Genomic DNA, 19,079 nt, shown 5'->3' with positions numbered 1-19,079 from the left:
CCGCTCCAGAACTTCCGGCTGCTGACCATCTTCTCCTCAGAAAGAGAAATCAAAATCAGAAATTTTACATTCTTTCTCATGGAACACAGGGATTCTAGAAACCATCTCATAATGTGTTGGCCTCCCACCCAGCCTGCTGGATTCATTCATCCCTCATCCCAAAGGGCTTGTTCCCAAAGACCTTCTGGAACAAGATGCCCAATGCCGAGGTGGCTGAAAACGAAAGTCCAGCTGAGGTCCAGTGTGCAACAACAAGTGTCACCACCGCGGCTCGACCCTGTACCCCCGAGGTGAGCTTCCACGGGACCCTGGGTCCCCAGCACGCTCCTCCCCCCTTGCATCTGGTCTTCCTTGCTGAGTATGCTGCTAAGGTTCATCTGTAGTACGCATTACCACTCCATCCCTTTTTATAGCTGAAGAATATTCCACCGCATGGATATACCACGTCTTGTCTATCCCTCTACCAAGTGAGGGATTTTGAATTGATTTCCAATTTTTATTATTATCAGCAATGCTGCTCTGAACATGTGTGTACAAGTTTTTGTGTAGACAGTTGCCTTCAGCTCCCTTGGGTATATACGAAGAGTGGGATTTCTGGATCTCACAGTGTGAGTCTGGGATCTCAGGACAGCTTTCTTCCAAGTAATGGCTCCTCTGCGGATTTTTCTATATTCATTGTAGAGTCAAATAACTTTCTCCCCAATATCTGCCATTAGACGGGAATAAAAGGACACTTTGTTTATAAAACACAACCATTAGTACTGCCACACCAAAAGTAACCCAAGGAAAAACAGACAACTGGACTTCATCAAAATTCAACATGCTGCGCTTCAAATGACACCCCCAAGAAAGTGAAAAGACAGCCACAGAATGAGCAAAAATATTTGCAAATGATACGTGTGATAAAACAATTGTATCCAGACTTACATTCTTCAGCTATAAAAAGAAATGAAGTGATGCACGCTACAACATGAGCGAACCTTAAAAATTATGCTTAAATAACAGGTGCAAATGACCACACATTGTATGAGCCCACGTGTACAGAGTGTCCACACGGGCAACTCTACAGTGAGAGGGTAGGTTCATGGTTGTCTTGGGCTGGGCAGGGGTGGAAAGGGAGAGACTGCTCACAGGTACAGGGTTTCTTTTTGAGGAATTGGTTGCGATGATGGATGCACCACTCTGTAAACATACTGAAACATGGCAGTATATGCTTTAAATGAAATAAAGTTTATGGACTGTAAATTAGATCTCTATGAGCTGTTATATAATAACATGCAAGAACATGGAGAACTAAATAATATATTTTAAATGGTGGTTTAATAAAACAACACCCCATGCACACCGCCTCACTGATACTCGTGCACGCCTGTCACATGGAAGGATTCCTGCACACAGCCCCTCACCAACAGGGCCATGCACTTCCAGGAAGCGGCTGCTCTGAGCCCATCACGGGTCCCTCTCATGCAGTTCATTTGTATGTCTTCAACTGAATTAACAGATGGGTTTTCCTTCCTCGGGAGGATTCCTTTATTGAGTAGTAACTTTATCAAACCCCTGAGCCACTTTGATCAGTTAATTTCCAGGTAAACACAAAGCACCGATGATTGATCTCAAACAGTGCAATGTTCACAGCTCACATCGACGCGTGTGGGAGGGTCCATCTGCCGTCACTCACAGCAGCCCCTCGGCTGCACACCCGAGACCCCTGGATGGCTGTGCCTCCTTCCAGAGACCCCACATGCCCTGTGGGTGGCTTCTGGCATCTCCACGTGGAGCCCTAAGCTCTGCTTCTACGCAGCTGGCCTCCTCTCTCTTCCCAATGGTATAAAAGAGACATGTACACTGGAGACTCCGGGATGGATGCTTTCAGAGAACGGTTTCCTTAGGTCCAGGGACCATGCCCCACTTCTCTGTAAGATGCAGGGTTGGCCCTGAGCACACACACTGAATATGTGCTGTACAACAATGCCAGAGTCCAGCTCCAGCAGCCAGAGAATCAGCCTGAAGGGATGAGCCGTGTCGGCAGAGAATGATATAGCCTCTGACTCAAGGTGCAGGACTACATGTTTATTTCAAGCTTCAGGTTTTCTTTTATACTTTGACAAAAGCATTAGTTCAGAGGTTTGACATTTTCAGTTCCCCCCCGACCCAGATTTATTGTCTCCAGAAATCATTGTTGCCCTTCAAACAGAGTTCCTGTTTCAGTGATTCTCTCAGAATCGGCTTTACTATCTATTATCTACTTCCTCTTATGCATCCTATACTTAACTTGTGATTACATTGTAACTCATGCCACATTCCTCAGTTTATTTCTTATCTTTCTAAATCCTGTTTGCCCCTAGCATCCTAAGCTCACTATCTCCTAAAAAGTCTTCTAGCTATTCTTAATTATTCCTAAACCCTAAGCTCAGCAAACTTCCTTTGCCATAAACATTCCCCTCACAAACAGGTCTCAGATAACAGTCCTTCCCATGGCCTCAAGCTGCGGCCTATGTGCTCATCCTGGAACGTTCTTTGTAAAGATCCTTGAACAAATGTCAATGGTTAACTTTATGGATTATTCTCTGGGCACAACTACAGAAGGCTTTGTGCTTTCTCATGCTTCCCTCAAGAACAATGAGCACCTTAACATTCTTTCCAGCCAACTCAACCAAAGAAAGGAAAGAACAAGTCAGAATCACAAGACCTAACTCCTTCATCCCGGGACTATGCCTGAGGGATGAGAAGAAGGGGTTGGGGCCGTGCCTCCATTTTGTCAGTAATGTCTAACACGGCTCCCGACACAACAGGATGGATGGACCATGGGTGGATGGATGGACAGACATGAAGAGATGGTGGGTGGACAGGCAGGAGGGTGGCGGGGTCAATGGGCAGGTGAGCAGATGAGTGGAGAAATGGAAGGAGAGAGCAAGAGGGCCAGGGAGATGGATGGGAGGGTGCAGGGATGAACAGACGGACGGACAGACACATGAGTGAGTAGTAAGTACCACATCCCACCCCACACATCCTCGGATCACTCAGGAAGCAGCAGGTCGGAATCTCGCCAGCACTCAGCACCAGGGGTCTCCTTCCCAACGTCAGGCTCCAGGATGGGCTTCCCTGTGTCCCTAAAAAACCGAAACTGTCCCTCTGCCCACCTCTTGAGGGTCCAGCAACAGAGGAACAGAAGGAAAGTGTCACCCCTCCCTCCCGAGGAGACCTGTGACCATCCACTCCCCCTGCCCCAGTTACAGAGGGCCAGCTCTGCCCTGATACTGCGGACAGGAGAGACAACTCACCCCACCCTGGGCTGACCCCAGTGGAGGCTCAGGGAGGCCCAGCAGAGACCAGGGCGTGGAGGCCACGGTTAGGGGGGATGCCTGAGCTGAGAGCAGACATGTGTGCAGGAGGGAGCCTGACTGATGTGTGTGCATGCATGTGTGTGCGTGTGTGTGTGTGCAGGAAGGAGCCTGACTGATGTGCGTGTGTACATGTGTGTGTATCTGTGTGCAGGAAGGAGTGGTGAGAGAGGGGAGGCATAGACCCTTGGCAGACCCTAAATAAAACCCTTGTGCGTCTGAAGATGGGAGGCCCTGGAGATAGAAGGAGGGGAGGGCAAGCACAGAGATGACGCAGGCCGGTGGGCTTCTGTGACGGCCCCGGGTGCTGCAAAGACGGTCTTAAGCCAAGGGGGTGGGGGTCACCAGTGATATGATCAGACGGACACGCCCCCAGAAGTCAGGGCAGCACTCAGCTCACCCACCCCAAGACAGCTGACCGGCCTGCCCTGGAAAGAATTCTACTGACCCCGGGTGAGGCCAGGCCAACACGTGGAAAGTCCACCCCACGCTCAGAAGATGGGCTCTGGGGCCTCATGGGGCTGCTGGACTGCGCCACAACCTGTGAACCACCAGCAGCATGGCCAGGGCAAGCTCGCCTGTCCTCCCTGGGGTCCAGGAGCGGGATCCCCGACAGCACCTGGGAACTGCCCTGAGCAGGGTTGGGCAGGTATTTAGAGAGGGGAGCCCGCAGTCCCAAGCGGGCCAGGCTGGCACCTTGACAGTCAGCTTCCTTAGCACAAGCCTGACCACTGCAGGCACCGTCACTCCAGAAGGGCCACTGGCCCCAAAATCCCAGGAACTTCCCCTGCAAAGCAGAAGCAGGCTGCCTGGAGCCTGCCCTGAGCACCTCGACACAGGCCAGACCGGGGCTGGAGGTCCAGGTGCACCAGGCGGCCTGGGCCTGATCTTGGAGAGCAGCCAGTGGGGCTGAATCTTCTCTGGAAAGAAAAGCATCTCCTCGGAAAGCTCTCTGGTGTCCGGTGTCTCGCCGTTACAGCAGGGCTGTGGTGGGCGAACCCCCAGGGGATTGCTGCAGTGCTTCCTGGTGCTAAGGCAAGAGGGTCCAGTCACAGGGGCCTGGGGCAGTCTTCACCAACTCATCCTGAGCTAGAGAAACCCCATTAGGCTTAACGAACAGGCTTCTGAAGCTCAAGCAGGAATATAGTCATTTGCCCCCAACAGGGCTTTGGTATTCACTGCAGCGCTTCTCAGACTTGGCATCACCTGAGCCCACACATCAAGCCTGGGGTAGGGAGGTCTGTGTGGTCGTTTGTCCCTCAAAGGACAGCACAGCAGGGACATGGGGCAGCACCCCGTGACAGGAGCCTAGAGGGACAGCAGCGCTCCAACCCCGAGGGCAGGGCCAGCCTCCCCAGGGTCAGCTCAGCCTGCAGGGGTCAGAGGCAGGGCTGATCTCCTGGGGGTCAGAGGCGGGGGCCGGCCTCCCCGGGGGTCAGCTCGACCTGCGGGGGTCAGAGGCAGGGCGTCAGAGACAGGGTCAATCTCCCGGGGGTCAGAGGCAGGGGCCAGCCTCCCGGGGGTCAGGGATGGGGCCGGCCTCCCCGGGGTCAGCTCGGCCTGCGGGGGTCAGAGGCAGGGCCGATCTCCCGGGGTTCAGAGGTGGGGGCCAGTCTCCCAGGGGTCAGGGATGGGGCTGGCCTCCCGGGGGTCAGCTCGGCCTCCCCAGGGTCAGCTCAGCCTCCCGGGGGTCAGGGATGGGGCCAGCCTCCCCGGGGTCAGCTCGGCCTGTGGGGGTCAGAGGCAGGGCTGATCTCCCAGGGTTCAGAGCAGGGGACCAGCCTCCTGGGGGTCAGAGACGGGGCTGGCCTCCCGGGGGTCAGCTCGGCCTCCCCAGGGTCAGCTCAGCCTGCGGGGGTCAGGGGCGGGGCTGCATGCTGGCCCCCCGGGCAGCCCGGCACCTGCCACTGTCCGCCCCTCCTGCCCCGCCCAGCAGGCTCGCGCAAGCCACCCCGCTGCTGCCTTCACTGCGTGGTCACCATCGGTCTGCTCCCGGTCTCTGCTGATCCTCTCCTAAAACCAGAAGAGAAGCAACAGAGCGTCTCAGTTAACGCTGAAAGCCCTATTGGGGTCCTGGCCTGGCAGCGCCTGCACTGCGAACTCAGAGCGGGCAAGCCAGGTTCAAACACCAGGCCAGCCACTGGGTGGGCCGTCTTATGTTTTGTATGTAAGATGCTCCATGTGCAGATTTACTGATGGGAATGTATTTACTGGTAGAGCATGAAGTCTTGGCCAGGGGAGATCAAAGAAAGAACGAGACTAAGGAAATTCTATTTCAAAATTTGGAAAATGCAGATGTCCCCAGACATGCATGCCCATGGGCATGTCCGGGGCACCCTGAACACCTCCTGCTTTCTCTAATGGTCTTCAAGGTTGAAAAGGAGAGGCAGAGATCAGCGAAGAGGCACAGCACACACTCGGCTCAGTAGCCTGAGAGGGTCCTAAGCCAGCCCATCTTTCCACTGCGACTCAAGGAACATGAAGGCCCTTCTCTGCCAGAGGACAAGAATTGATGTCAGACACCAGGCAGATTTCCCAAGACAATCCAGCAGTTTCTGGGATATTTTCTGCCTTTGATGTTGAGTCTTCTATCCCAGAACCACCTACTTTGCAAGATAAGCAGCACTCCCCATAACATGCAATTGTCAGTTTTGGAGTTTAACATTGTTATCACTTCTCCAGGGATTCAAGAGCAGAGGCCCTTCTATGCCAGCGAATGGATGTCAGTGCAATCACCTTATGAGGACAAGTGTCTGGCGTGGCCTCAGGAAAATGCTCATGGAATCATATCTCTCCAAAATCTTACAAAATACTGAGTGGCAGCAGGCCACCAAGAAATATCCAGAAGCCCAACCTTGCCCACGGTTCTATCTGCCACCACTCTGGACCATCTCATAACCTCATGCCCTATTCCATTTTCTAGCATCTGGACTCAGCAGTAAAGAACCCGCCTGCAATGTAGCAGACACAGGAGATGAGGGTTCGATCCCTGGGTTGGGAAGATCCCCTGGAGGAGGGCAGGGCAACCACTCCAGTATTCTTGTCTGGAGAATCCCATGGACAGAGGAGCCTGGCGGGCTGCAGTCCACAGGGTCACAAAGAGTCAGACACGACTGAAGTGACCGAGCAGGAGCATGTGGACTGGAGGAGCAGGGGAGAAAAGAAAAACACAATTGTTCTGCCTGAAAGACACTGGTCCATCGCAGAATTTGAAATTCAGATTTTTCCATATTTACTTAACAATGTAAAGTTACAGCTGATTCCCATGTGTTTTCTGTTTAGTCTTGGCTTCGTTGGAGCTTGTCAAGCTTAGAGAAGAGGGCCATGAAAACTCTGATTGCAATGGTGTTTCCATCCACCACAGCTCAGAGATTCTGAGCATAAATCAAGGGCCCACTGCTGCAGAGGAGCCCAGAGCAGAGGTGTTCACGAGGCTGTGCGAGCACGGCCCCAGGACCAGCCCTAGAATGACACCCATTTGTCACCGTACCTTGTGGTCTTCTCCGTTATGGGAGAGCCCGGGTCCATCATCCTGAGAAGTCTGCCCACGAGTAGCCACGGCCTCCTTGGAATGTCCTGGGTGAGCTGCCCTCCCCAAGCAAGACAGTGAGGTCAGCAAATGGAGTGACTCTCAAGGGAGCAGACAGACAAACGATTACTAATAGAAGGGGGACCCCTTATGATCATGTAAAGCGTGGTTCCCCACAACCCAGTTCCATCCTTTTTGATCTTCACCCTGACATTTGCTACGTGCCCTCCTAGGACAGGAACACCTGCCAGGTTGTTGGGAGAGCACCTCTACTCAAGCATTTCTGAGCCGGAATTTAGATCTATTCTCCCAGCTGTTCAGGCATTATTTGGAGTCATATTTCCCCTTCTATTCCTCAGCCCTCCCCTTTGCGCATTGGAATTCCTACTCACAAGAGAGACATGCTAATTTAGCCTCCCTCTGCATCCTACCAAACAAGCACCAACTTGGAAGGGGTAACTTTCTTATCCTACTGTGTAACCTCCCCACACCTCAAAATCCATATGTGAAGGTGTGGTGGGGGGTTCAGATACCTTAGGCAAAGAATGGGCAGTTTTCTATTTGAGCTGAAAAGACAAATCGCATTTTTCAAATAAAGAATACATGTACTACATTTTACCTATAGAAATAAATGTGTACAGTTTCATTTCCAGACATCATAAATGACCAAAATTTGGTTTGGGAAAATTTAATTATAAGCATTTAAAAACACCAGCCCTCATTAGCTCTCTGTGATATGTAAGGATTTTATACAACACAGTACTAATTGCCCATGTACTTTCCTTCACAAAAACCAGCCTTGCTCACTACTGTATCCTGATCACCTGGACAGTAAGAAATGTTGAGAAATGCTCCGTTAACAGTGATCAGCTGGATGAGGGAATGAAGTAGATCATTCATCACACATCTTCTTCCTTTCCTGGTGTGTGAACCTTTGTTTTTCACGTGTTATGGACACGTGCGTGTGTGTGCTAAGTCGCTTCAGTCGTGTCTGACTTTTTGCCATCCCATGGACTGTAGCCCTCCAGGCTCCTCTGTCCATGGATTCTCCAGGCAAGAACACTGCAGTGAGTTGCCATTTCCTTCTCCAGTGTTATGGGTGAAAGTATGCCAATAGGTTTCAAACTTTCACTTGCATTTTATTCCTAGGCAATGAAAGTGCAATACTTTTTTATTATTATTCATGAACGCACTAATTTGGACCCACAAGGATGAGAAACAGAAACAGCCACACAGGGCGAAGGCAGAAGCCTACCCATTACCGTCTGGGGCTGCAGACGATAACAGTGGCCGCTAGAGGGAGCCACACAACCTTTCAAAGAGCAGCGATAGCCCAAAAAGCCCTTCCAATGCGGCGGTTCTGCCCTTTGCTCCTCTCAGCATAGCTCTCCCGCATAAACATGCTCCATGTAATGTCGGATGCTCCGGAACAAGCTGGAACAAGTTAGAGCTGCAGTCTGCAAAGCATCAGGCTTTTAGAAAAATGCCCCCACCTCCTCAGCGCAAATATTTCACATCTCTTAATGTCCATTCCCTCCAGCTTAAAAATTACATATAAATAGAAAAAAAAAATGTTTTTCCCCTGAGGATGACAATTGAATGTACTAAAAATTCACCTGGAAAAAGAAAGCAAAAATATAACCTAAAAATGAAAAAAAAAATTAATCTGTGTGTAATTACTTCCTGCCTCCAGCAACTTTTTTTTCTTAAAAAAAAAAAAAAAAACTGTTGATGTGTTCAGTTTCTTCTTCTCCAGGAAAAAAACGTAGGCATGTGTAGGCTTTCAGGGAAGTCACATAAGACAGAATTCTGATCCTATTGGTCAAGTTTCAAAGGCTTCATCTGTAACTGAGTGTAGAAAGAAAAAGTTTCTCACCAACTCCTTCTCTCAAAAGGTCTGCATAACCCTGAAAATATTTTCAGGGCCTTTATAAGCCACAGATGTTATCAACAGTCAGGACCATGCAAACTCTAAAAGCCCCAACACAGCTTCAAAAATAGATTTTAAAACATCTGAAAGGAGCAGAAGTTAATTTCCCACTGGGATGTTGTGGAATGTTGTAAAATGTCTACGCCTTCCTTAGAATGTAAAAAGCCATGGCCCCACCGGGCTTCTTGCTAAAGTTCTATTCCTATGGTCCATGAAACTGTGGGAGACCTCCTAAATAATAGTCAGGAATGAAGGCACAAAAGATAGAAGTTGAAAAAAAGAACAAATAAAGAAAGTGACCCTAAGAATAATTAAAAACTAAAAATAAATGGTCTCATGAGATTTCCAGGGAAGAGAAGTTTCCAGAACCTGCACTGTTTGGGTGCAGTCTTGGTGCTGGTTGGGAAACCCCAGTGGGCTAACATGGGCTGATTTCTGTGAGGAGAGAAACAGACTAAAAATTGAGAAACTCCAAGCATCTGGGCTAATCTGTGACTGCATCTGTGGCCCCCACTCGCCAACCTGGAAAAAACCTGCGTGTCAGCGCTAACTGACAAAATTGTTACAAGATGAAGCTGGTTGGCGGAAAACCTTGGCCAGTGAATTAAAATCCTGACTGCTGGCCCTGGGGGAGACAGGAGGTGTAGGTGAAACTGGGAACTAACCATGATTTACACAGGGAGTGAAAAGACCATAATTTAGAGTTTTTTTTAAAAAATTACAGTTTCTGTAATCTAATTATAACCCTAATTATAAGCATGGCCCTTCTTCCTTCATTCTAGAACATTCTCTGTGAAAGTTCATTTCCTGTTTTAAGGAGAGAGTTGGTGCATCTCGGAGTGAGCTACAGTGTCAGGGTTGGCATTGGAATCCTAGCTCGCTTCCCCTGACCAGACCACACCAGCTTCCTCAGCTCTCAAAATAACCCCCAGTGGAGTTCTCCTCAGAGGAAACCATCTCCCCAGTTATGCGACAATGTCCTCCCCTGCCAACCCCCTCCAGCCCCTGCTATTTCCGCATTCTGAAGGGCAGCCCCCCACCTTTTTCCCCCCCATTTTCAGCCAAGGAGCTTCAGTGTCCAAGCCGCAGGGCCGGGCCTGCGTGGAGGCTGCAGGCTCATTTGTGAAGCCCCACGGCCGCCTGGCCAAGCGCTCAGGACCAGACGGGTTTCCCTTCATCTCTGACTGAGCCCCGCAGGGCAAGTCACTTAACCGCCTCATTAGAATCGCAGTCACGGCCCTGCTGCGGCCTCCTCCCCAGGTGCCCGGCCACCCCATTAATTCCTGCAAAGACCCATTAAGCCTCCTGGCCCAAAGGCAGCCGAGGAGCAAAACCTATGGCTGTTGTCATCAGTGAGCTCCCCGGTGCTCTCCCCGGTCTCCACCTCAGGGGAATCCATCTCCCGGGGGAAGAGAAGGCCTGGCACCCAGCACGCCCATCCCTAACGAGCTGCCCACAGCCGCGGGGCTGGCACAGACGCTGAAGGGGGCTGGGGACCAGGAGGAGCCACGCCTTCACTGCGGCCGGTGAATCTGAACAGTTAGACCCCCACACCCCACTGCAGCCCTGAGCCCCAGCTGCCTCTGAGACCCGGCCTGGGGTCGTCAGCCTCCCCACCTGAGACCCCCCACCTGGGCACAGACGCCATCCGCCACCAAACCCGCTGCACGCTTGTTGGAGGCGGCAGGTGTGTCCCTAACAGGGCTGTCCACCACCCAGCGCGAGGCAGGCCTCACAGACACAGAACGTGGGCCGCTGCCCGCGTGAGCCCTCCCGGCGGAAGAGGTGCAGAGTCTGCTGCCCCGAGAACTTCTGTGTGCCTCAGAATCTTCACAGATGACGCACTCCGCCTGCGGCAACCGGCGTCTCCAAGGCACCTTCCTGCTGACTTCCCTGATCCTTCCAATCAGAACACGGGGACCCTGACTCCCAGGGAATCTCTGATCCGGCTACACTGAGGGAGAGCTAATATTTGAGCAAGAGGGTCTGGAAGGTGTGGCTCCTTCAGGAAGGGAGGCGGCAGCAGGCCAGGATGCCACCACCCGGTGCTCGCTCTCTCCTTTGTCCCTGCAACAGCGACAGAGATGGTCTCCCCGGCAGACTCATCCGAACCAACCCTAGAAGCGATCAGCCCACAGGGCACGGCTCCACCCCACTCACAGTCCAGATGAAGTCTTGACTGTTGAAGCTGAACCTTCAGCCAGATGTTATCTCGCTGGCCCCAGGCTCCGGGGGGCTCCACTTCCCACAGGCGTCCCCGCTCGGCTGGGTGGGCCGCCAGGAACTTCCTGCAGACTGGGGGGAGGTGCACAGAGCAGTCAGGGGGGCCGCTGACCATGCCCACCCTCCCCTGTGTCCCCCGCCCGGCCCACCCCCAGCTCTCTGACCCCTCTGTGCCCCTCCCCTGCCTCCCACTTTTACCCACCCCGTCCAGCCTGCTCGGGGGCCACAGTGAAACACCACTCGCCCGGGGGGTGGGGGGTGGGGGGTGGTGGGGGTAGTCTTAAACCACTGACAGTTGTCTTCTCATAGCTCTGGGCTGGAAGTTCGAGATCAAGGCGTCAGCAGGCTTGCCTTCTCCTGAGACCTCCCTTTTTGGCTTGGAGATGGTTCTTCTGACTGTGTCTTCTCCCCATCTCCCTTCTGTACCCACTGGGCCCTATCTCCTCTTCTTACGGGGGCCTCCTCTTACTTGTCCTGTTGGATCATGGCCCCCCTTAGGACCTCATCCAACCTTAATCACCTCCTTATAGCTCCTGGCATCACTGACACAATGGACATGAGTGTGGGCAAACCCCAGGAGACAGTGGAGGACGAGGGAGCCTGGAGTGCTTCAGTCCATGCGGTCACAAAGAGGCGGACACGACTGAGGGACTCCATCTCCACATACAGTCACCCTGGGGGTTAGACTTTGGGGGGGACCCTATTCAGCCCCATAACATCACCCACCCAGTCCCCTCTGCAGACACCGTCCCTGCCTCTGAGCCCCGCAGCCCTCCTCTCCCAGGGACCCTTCCCACTCATCCACAGACGTCCGGACTCCAAACCCCTCAAGGTTGTAGATGTCTATGCCACATTCACGGGGTGAGCATTTCCACATGGCAGGGCCCCAGTTCAGCCAGCACGGGGGGCTGCATCAGGCCCCTGGCAAGAGCGCAGATGGAACCCAGAGGGCGTGATGCTAAGAAGGTGGAAGCCAAGCTGGTCGAATGCTAGATAGGTAGCCCTGCTCTCCTGTCTTGACAAATGTAACTCCTCAACAAGAGGAAAAGCCAGTTTTAAATTTAGAATTCTTAGACTCCTGGGTGTTTTGCACTTGAAGGTGGCAGTGCCAAGCGAGCTGGCCCCCAGCTGGCAGCCCACCCTCTCCTCCCCGTCCAGCTCCCCACACACTGGACATACGAACGTGGACCCCACACCCACACTCCATGACACCCCACCAGAATAAGGACGTGCAGATGGGTGTTACGGTCCGCCTTAGGTGCACAGGCCCAAGATGGCATCCACTCGGGCCCTCGACAGCCCCGGGCAAGAATCCTCGGGTTCCAGTAGCCTGAGCTGGTTTAGGAGTGGCCTGGACCTGGCTGAGAACATCCCCTTGGGCCCACTTTCCTCATGGCATGGACAGAGGTTCAGCCTCGACAGGGCGCTAAAGCATGGGGCCCTGGGCAGCGGGCCCTCTGGGCCATTCCAAGGCCAGGACTGTAGCAGATAAAAGGCGGTCAGGCAGGCATGGAGCAGCCGGCCTGGGCCTCCAGCTGCTGCCCTGTCTACACACTGCCTGCTCACCCCCGAGCCCAGGCACAGCGAGGGCGACGCAGAAGCAACTGAGACCTCGAGTATGATTCGCAGTCAGCACCGTCAGAGCTTCCTTCCCTGCCAGGTGGAGATACAGGCCATGGGAGGGTCTTTTCGGTGTGGCCCCTGTCCTCTGAAGCATGCTCCTCCCCAGGGGAACCTGGGGAGGGCTCAGAGCACGCTTCCCTCAGCTCCTGGTCCCCCTGGGGCTCCTGGCTGGAAGGGCAGAGTGATGATTACCATCTTCTCAGGAGAGAGCAAAGGCCCACTGAGACCCGACAGCAGCTGTCAACAGAGTGTAAGTTCCCTGCATTCTGCTTCTCTCTGACGCTGGGTTGGTTTGGTTTTTATTATTTTCTAAATCTAGCTCTTTCTCAGGGGCCGGACAAAGTTTGCCCCTTGTGATCAAGCTTGCGGTCTCAGTGCTGAAGCAACGGGAGGTTTCTCAGAAGGAAGAGAAAACCCACAGGCCCGTCATGGTGCCAGAGCTTCCAAGGGACCTCCCCCCCCCAGAATCATCTGGAACACACGGGAGTTATGCATCCCACTCCCCAGATGCCCCTCCCCGATGCAGCCATCACCTTGGTACATGGCGGGCGAGATAGGCCAGCTGACACCCAGGGCCTCATCCTCTCGGAACGTCTGGCAGAAGTCCTGCAGCATGGTTAGCCCCAGGCCCCGCCGGCGGTGGCGCCTCCGGACAAACACGGTGTCGAAGACCGGCAGGAGGTAGCAGGTACCTGTGCTGTCACCGCACAGGCTGCCTGTGGGAAGGCAAGAGACACGCGTGGTCCCCCGCGGGGACCAGCCTGCCGGGACCCAGCGGGACCCCACTTGGCCAGGTCCCTGGTACCCCTGGAAGCAGCGCCAGCCTCACAAACTAAACGCCCGAAGACGAGACAGCAGATCACTCGAAACCACCCACTCCTCAGCTGACTGGCAGCCCAGACACTCTCAACTGCTGCGAGCAAGGCCACTCGGCTATCGCCCTGAAATCACAGCAAACTCAGGGGACTAGGCAGGGTGAGGCCACGATGCACACAGAGTCCTCACACCCCTCCCTCACTGAACACAGTTCAGAGACCCCCCAAAGCCAAGGAGGAGCATCTGGGCAACATCAGAGTTCCCCCTGAACCCAGGGAAATGGGCTAGGACTTGCTCCAGGGTACAGAGTTCACCTTGGCCGATTATGGCAAAGCACGTTTAACCACAAACAGACCAAGTCCTGTTTTCCATGGAACATGAGTGAACTGCTACTGCAGAGCAAGACAGGCTTCAGCTGGCCCCTCCCCCACTTTCCCACACCGATTTAACTTCACTGCAACCAGAACTAATACCAGTACAGTTGCTGTTTCTGCAACAGGAATATGTCCGTGCAGTCAGTCACGTCCATTGTCACCCTAAGCTAAAAATGCCACGTGCACCCGACTACATCACCTTCCTCACTTCCCAACTACCCGGTTGCTTGTGCTCTGAATGTCCCGGAATCTAAGAAAAGAAACATGTCACCTACTCAGCGCCTTTGGAAGAGGTGGTCTTTGTGCCTGCAAAAAATTCAAAGGTAAGTAATTTCCCAAAGAAACAAACAAACAAAGAGTCGAATTAGCCAGGCTGAATTACAGAAGTACACACTCTTACAGTGAACTGTTTGCAAAAATGGACACAGTTATTCCCCTTTCTATATCCACACAGCTCTGCATGTGATTCTGAGCTTCTCCCATCAAGAGACGGGGTTTATCTCCTCTCCCCTTCAATCTGGCTCACCGGTGACTCACTCTGAGCAACAGAAGGAAGCTGGCAAGAGCACACCAGCTCTGAGCCCAGGCCTGCTGGGGTCCAGGGCCTCTCCATTCTCTCAGATCTCTACCCCTCACACGAGAACAAACCTGGGCTAGCCTGCCACCATGCAAGAAACAGGCCTGGGCACCCTCATGGTGCCAGCCAACATCTAGCTGGTCCTAAGAAACAGCTGATCAGGCGACTGCAGACACACAGGCCAACCCAGCTTAGGGCAGAAGAGCACCCAGCTCTGCCTCACCAAAATCACCAACCAAAATGCGAGCTAAATAAATAGCTGGTTTTGTGCCCAAAATGAATGAATAAATAATCTACGACCAACAAGCAACCCCCAAGTCACTTGAGATGGTAATTATTAAGTATTTGTGCTTTACCCTCAATGTACCTGAAATGACAGGACCAACTTGGTTGGAATTATATAACTTCCAACTTTTACAGATGATGAGAACAATGTTCCCCAAATAGCAAAGTCCTCCAAAGCTAGGAATGCTTAAAATTACATAAAGATACAACTCCACTCACAACAGCATTAAAAGAGAAGTAAATACTCAATATGTTTAATAAAGGAAGCATGAGCCTTAATTACTGAAGACAGCAAAACATTGTTGAGAGAAATTAAAGAAGGTCTAAATCAATGAAGAGAAATTCCATGTTCAAGGACTGGATGACTCAATTACGTTGGCCATTCTTCCCAAATAGATCTGTAAGTTTAGTTCTAGCAAAATCCCAGCAGGCTTTTTTTGTGGAAATTGACAAGCTGGTAGTAAAATTCACATGAAATGGGTCTCTAGGATAAACAAAAGAGTTTGGGGTGGGGAGGAAGGAGAAAAATGAAGTTGGAGGCTTTACACTACCCAATTTCAAAGCTTCTTATAAAATCAAGGTACTCAGACAGTGTGATAATGGGGCAAGTGTAAGCTACAGATGAGTGGAGCAGAAGGGCGGGTCCAGAAGTAAACGCTTATGCTCTGAATTTCTATAAAATACCAAGGTAACTCAATATGGGAAAAGATAGTCTTTTCAACAAATAGTGGTAGTATGACTGGACATCCATAAGCCAAATATTAATTAATTAAAAATGAATAAATAAAGCTGGAACACAACAAAGCCCAGAATTAGACCCACACAAATAGTCAACTGCTCTCAGACAAAGGAGGAAAGCAAAGTCAATAGTGGAAGAACAGTCCTTTTCAAGAAACGATGCTCAAACAGTTGGACGTCCACACGCAAAACCATGACTCAACCTGAAACCCTTCATAAAATGAACTGAAAATGGATCACAGACACAAATGCACAATGCAGAACTGCAGAACTCCTAGAAGATAGCATATGAGAAAACCTAGATGACCTTGGGCTTGGCAATGAACTTGTGCCTACAGCATCAAAGGCATGATTCATGAAAAACAATTGATAACTCAATTTCATTAAAATCAAATGTTTCTACTCTGTGAAGGACACTGTCAAAAGAATGAGACACCACAAATTAGGGGTGGGGGGGGCAAATATCTTCAAAAGACATATCTGATAAAGAACTATTATACAAAATATACAAAGAACTCATAAGACTCGAGAATAAAAAAACAAAGAATTGATTAAAAAGTGAGCCAAAGACCTTAATAGACATCTCACCAAAGAAGTTATGCAGATGGCAAGTAAGCATATGAGAAGATGTTCCACATCATATGTCATCAGGAAAATGCAAGTTTAAAACCACTGAGGTGCGACTACGTACTTAGAACAGCCAAAATCCAGAAAACTGACACCACCAAATGCTGGTGAGGATGTGGAACAAATGGAACCCTCCTTCACTGTTAGGAATGCAAATGGTACAGCCACTCTGATGACAGGTTGGTGGCGTCTTATAAAACTAAACCCACTCTTACTACAGGATCCAGCAATTGTGCTCATTTTTATGTGCCTGAAGGAGTTAATGGAGAAGGTAATGGCACCCCACTCCAGTACTCTTGCCTGGAAAATCCCATGGATGGAGGAGCCTGGAAGGCTGCAGTCCATGGGGTCGCTAAGAGTCGGACATGACTGAGTGACTTCACTTTCACTTTTCACTTTCATGCATTGGAGAAGGAAATGGCAACCCACTCCAGTGTTCTTGCCTGGAGAATCCCAGGGACAGGGGAGCCTGGTGGGCTGTCATCTCTGGGGTCACACAGAGTCGGACATGACTGAAGCAACTTAGCAGCAGCAGAAGGAGTTAAAAACTTATGTCTACACAAATATTTACGGTACCTATATTCAGAACTACCAAAACTTGGAAATGGGACTTCCCTGGTGTCCAGTGGCTAAGACTCTGTGCTCCCAATGCAGGGGGCTTAGGTTCGATCCCTGATCAGAGAACTAGACCCCACATGCTGCAACTAAGACCCAGCACAGCCAAATAAATAAAAAATAAACTTGGAAGCGACCGAGATATGCTTCAATGGGAGAGTGGGTAAATAAACCATGGTGCATCCAGATGATGGAACATTATTCAGTGCTGAAAAGAAATGCACTTTCATGCCCTGAAAAGAAATGGAGAATCTTACAGAATATCACTAAGTGAAAGAGGCCAGTCTGCAAAGGATGTGCTGTGTGCTTAGTCACTCAGTCGTGTCCGACTCTCTGTGACCCTATGCACTGTAGCTGCCAGGCTGCTCTGACAATGGGGATTCTCCAGGCAAGAATACTGGAGTGGGTTGCCATGCCCTCCTCCAGGGGATCTTCCCAACCCGGGGATTGAACCCAGGTCTCCTGCATTGCAGGTGGATTCTTTACCATCTGAGCCACCAGGGAAGCCCCAGAATCCTGGAGTGGGGACCCTGTCCCTGGTCTCCAGGGGCTCTTCCTGACCCAGGCCATATAATTATTAACACAATTATATGATATTTTGGAAAAGGTGAAATTATGAAGGCAATAAAAGTATTAGTGATTGTCAAGGGGTAGGAGGAGCAAGGGATGAATAGGTGGATCATGGGATCTTTAGGGCAGTGAAGCTACTCTGTACAATGCTGCAATGATAGAACACGCCTCCCTACAGCTGTCAAAACCCACAGAATGTATAACATGAAGAATGAACCCTAATGTAAACTATGGACTTTAGTTAATAATGATGTATCCTTTATGGGTTGACTTGTGTCTCCCCAACCCCCAGTACATCAGAATACAAGTGTATTTGAAGAAAGGGCCTTTAAGAGGTGATGAACTCAAAAGGAGGTCTTTAGATGGGCTCTAATCTAAGCCAGCTGGTGTCCTCATAAGAAGAGGAAATCTGGACACGAGAGGGGTTCCAAAGAATGAGCACATGCAGAGGAAAGCCAGGAGACGATACAGTGAGTAGATGGCCATCACAAGACAAAACACAGGCCTCGGGGGAAACTAACCTGCCTACACCTCGACCTTGTACTTCCAGCTTCCAGAATCATGTGAAAATTAATTGCCTAAGCCACCCAACGTGGGTGCTTTGTTACAGCAGCCCTAGTGGACTAATATACGCATCAATATTGGCTTATGAAGTGTAACAAATGTACCACACAATGCACTATGTTAATAAGAGAGGGTACTCAGTGTGTGTGGAAGGGGATGGGAGCCCTCTGTACTTTCTGCTCAATTTTTCCATAAACCTAAAAACTGTTCTAAAAATTAAAGTATGTGAATTTTTTAATGTGTAAGGTATTTTTTAAATGAAACTGGATCCTTACTTCACATCATATAAAAAATTAATTCAAGATGTATCTAGACATAATGTAAGTGTTAGAGCTATAAAGCTTTTAGAAGAAAATCTTCATAACCTTGGGTTAGGCAAAAAGTTCTTAGTTTTGACATTAATGAACACAACCAACTGGCAAATCTGACTTCATTAAAATTAACTTTTGTGCTTCAAAAGACACTACCAAAAAAATAAAAAGACAAGCCACCGACTGTAAGAAAATGTTTGCAAATCACATTCCTGATAAATGACATATTCAGATTATATAAAGAAATCTTATGATTCAACAAAAAGAAAATAAACAACCAATTAAAAATGGACAGATGATCTGAACAGACATTTCTTCAAAGAAGACATACAAATTATTAGTAATCAATGAATAGATATTCAATATATTAGTCATTTAAAAATGTAAATTAAAACCACAATGAAATGCCACTTTTGACCTACTAAATGGCTATAATCAATGTACTTGAGTCAGTTCTAATGAGATGGGTGAACCTAGAGCCTATTATACAGAGTGAAGTCAGAGAAAGACAAATATCATTTATTAACAATATATATGGAATCCAGAAAGATGGTACCAACGATCCTACATGCAGGTCAACAAAGGAGACACAGATGTAAAGAAAAGACATTTGGACTCGGTGAGAGGAGAGGATGGGATGATTTGAGAGAAAAGCCTTGAAACATTACCACATATAAAACAGATGACCAGTGCGAGTTTGATGCATGAAGCAGGACACCCAAAGCCATGCTCTGGGACAACTTGGAAGGATGGAGTGGGGAGAGAGGTGGGAGGGGGTTCAGGATGGGGTGGACACCAGTATACCTGTGACTGATCCATATTGATTTATGACAAAAACCATCACAAATATTGTAAATTATCCTTTAAAATTAATTTTTTTTAAAAAGGACAAGCAAGTGTTGACAAGACATGGAGAAATTAGAAGCCTCATATGTTGCTGGGAGGATAAATAATGA

At 50.1% G+C, this 19,079-nt stretch overlaps 1 protein-coding gene across 1 annotated transcript in view; it reads right to left on the bottom strand.

Annotated features, from left to right (window-relative positions):
- Positions 1-2,474: 2,474 nt before the first annotated feature.
- Positions 2,475-19,079, bottom strand: part of FAM169B (family with sequence similarity 169 member B) — a 96,600-nt gene continuing 79,995 nt past the window's right edge. Inside the window, exons 6-9 of the mRNA XM_027521636.1 lie at positions 13,180-13,362; positions 10,961-11,095; positions 6,832-6,926; positions 2,475-5,354 (exon numbers count right to left, since the gene is read on the bottom strand). Of these exons, the coding sequence (XP_027377437.1) occupies positions 5,181-5,354; positions 6,832-6,926; positions 10,961-11,095; positions 13,180-13,362 (587 nt within the window). The 3' untranslated portion in view covers positions 2,475-5,180. The remainder of the gene's footprint in view (positions 5,355-6,831; positions 6,927-10,960; positions 11,096-13,179; positions 13,363-19,079) is intronic.

The sequence above is a fragment of the Bos indicus x Bos taurus genome, chromosome 21, assembly GCF_003369695.1.
Source record: "Bos indicus x Bos taurus breed Angus x Brahman F1 hybrid chromosome 21, Bos_hybrid_MaternalHap_v2.0, whole genome shotgun sequence".
NCBI classification, from domain to species: Eukaryota; Metazoa; Chordata; class Mammalia; order Artiodactyla; family Bovidae; genus Bos; species Bos indicus x Bos taurus.
The sequence above is the reverse complement of the archived record's forward strand: the minus strand, read 5'-3'. Positions and strand labels throughout refer to the sequence as shown.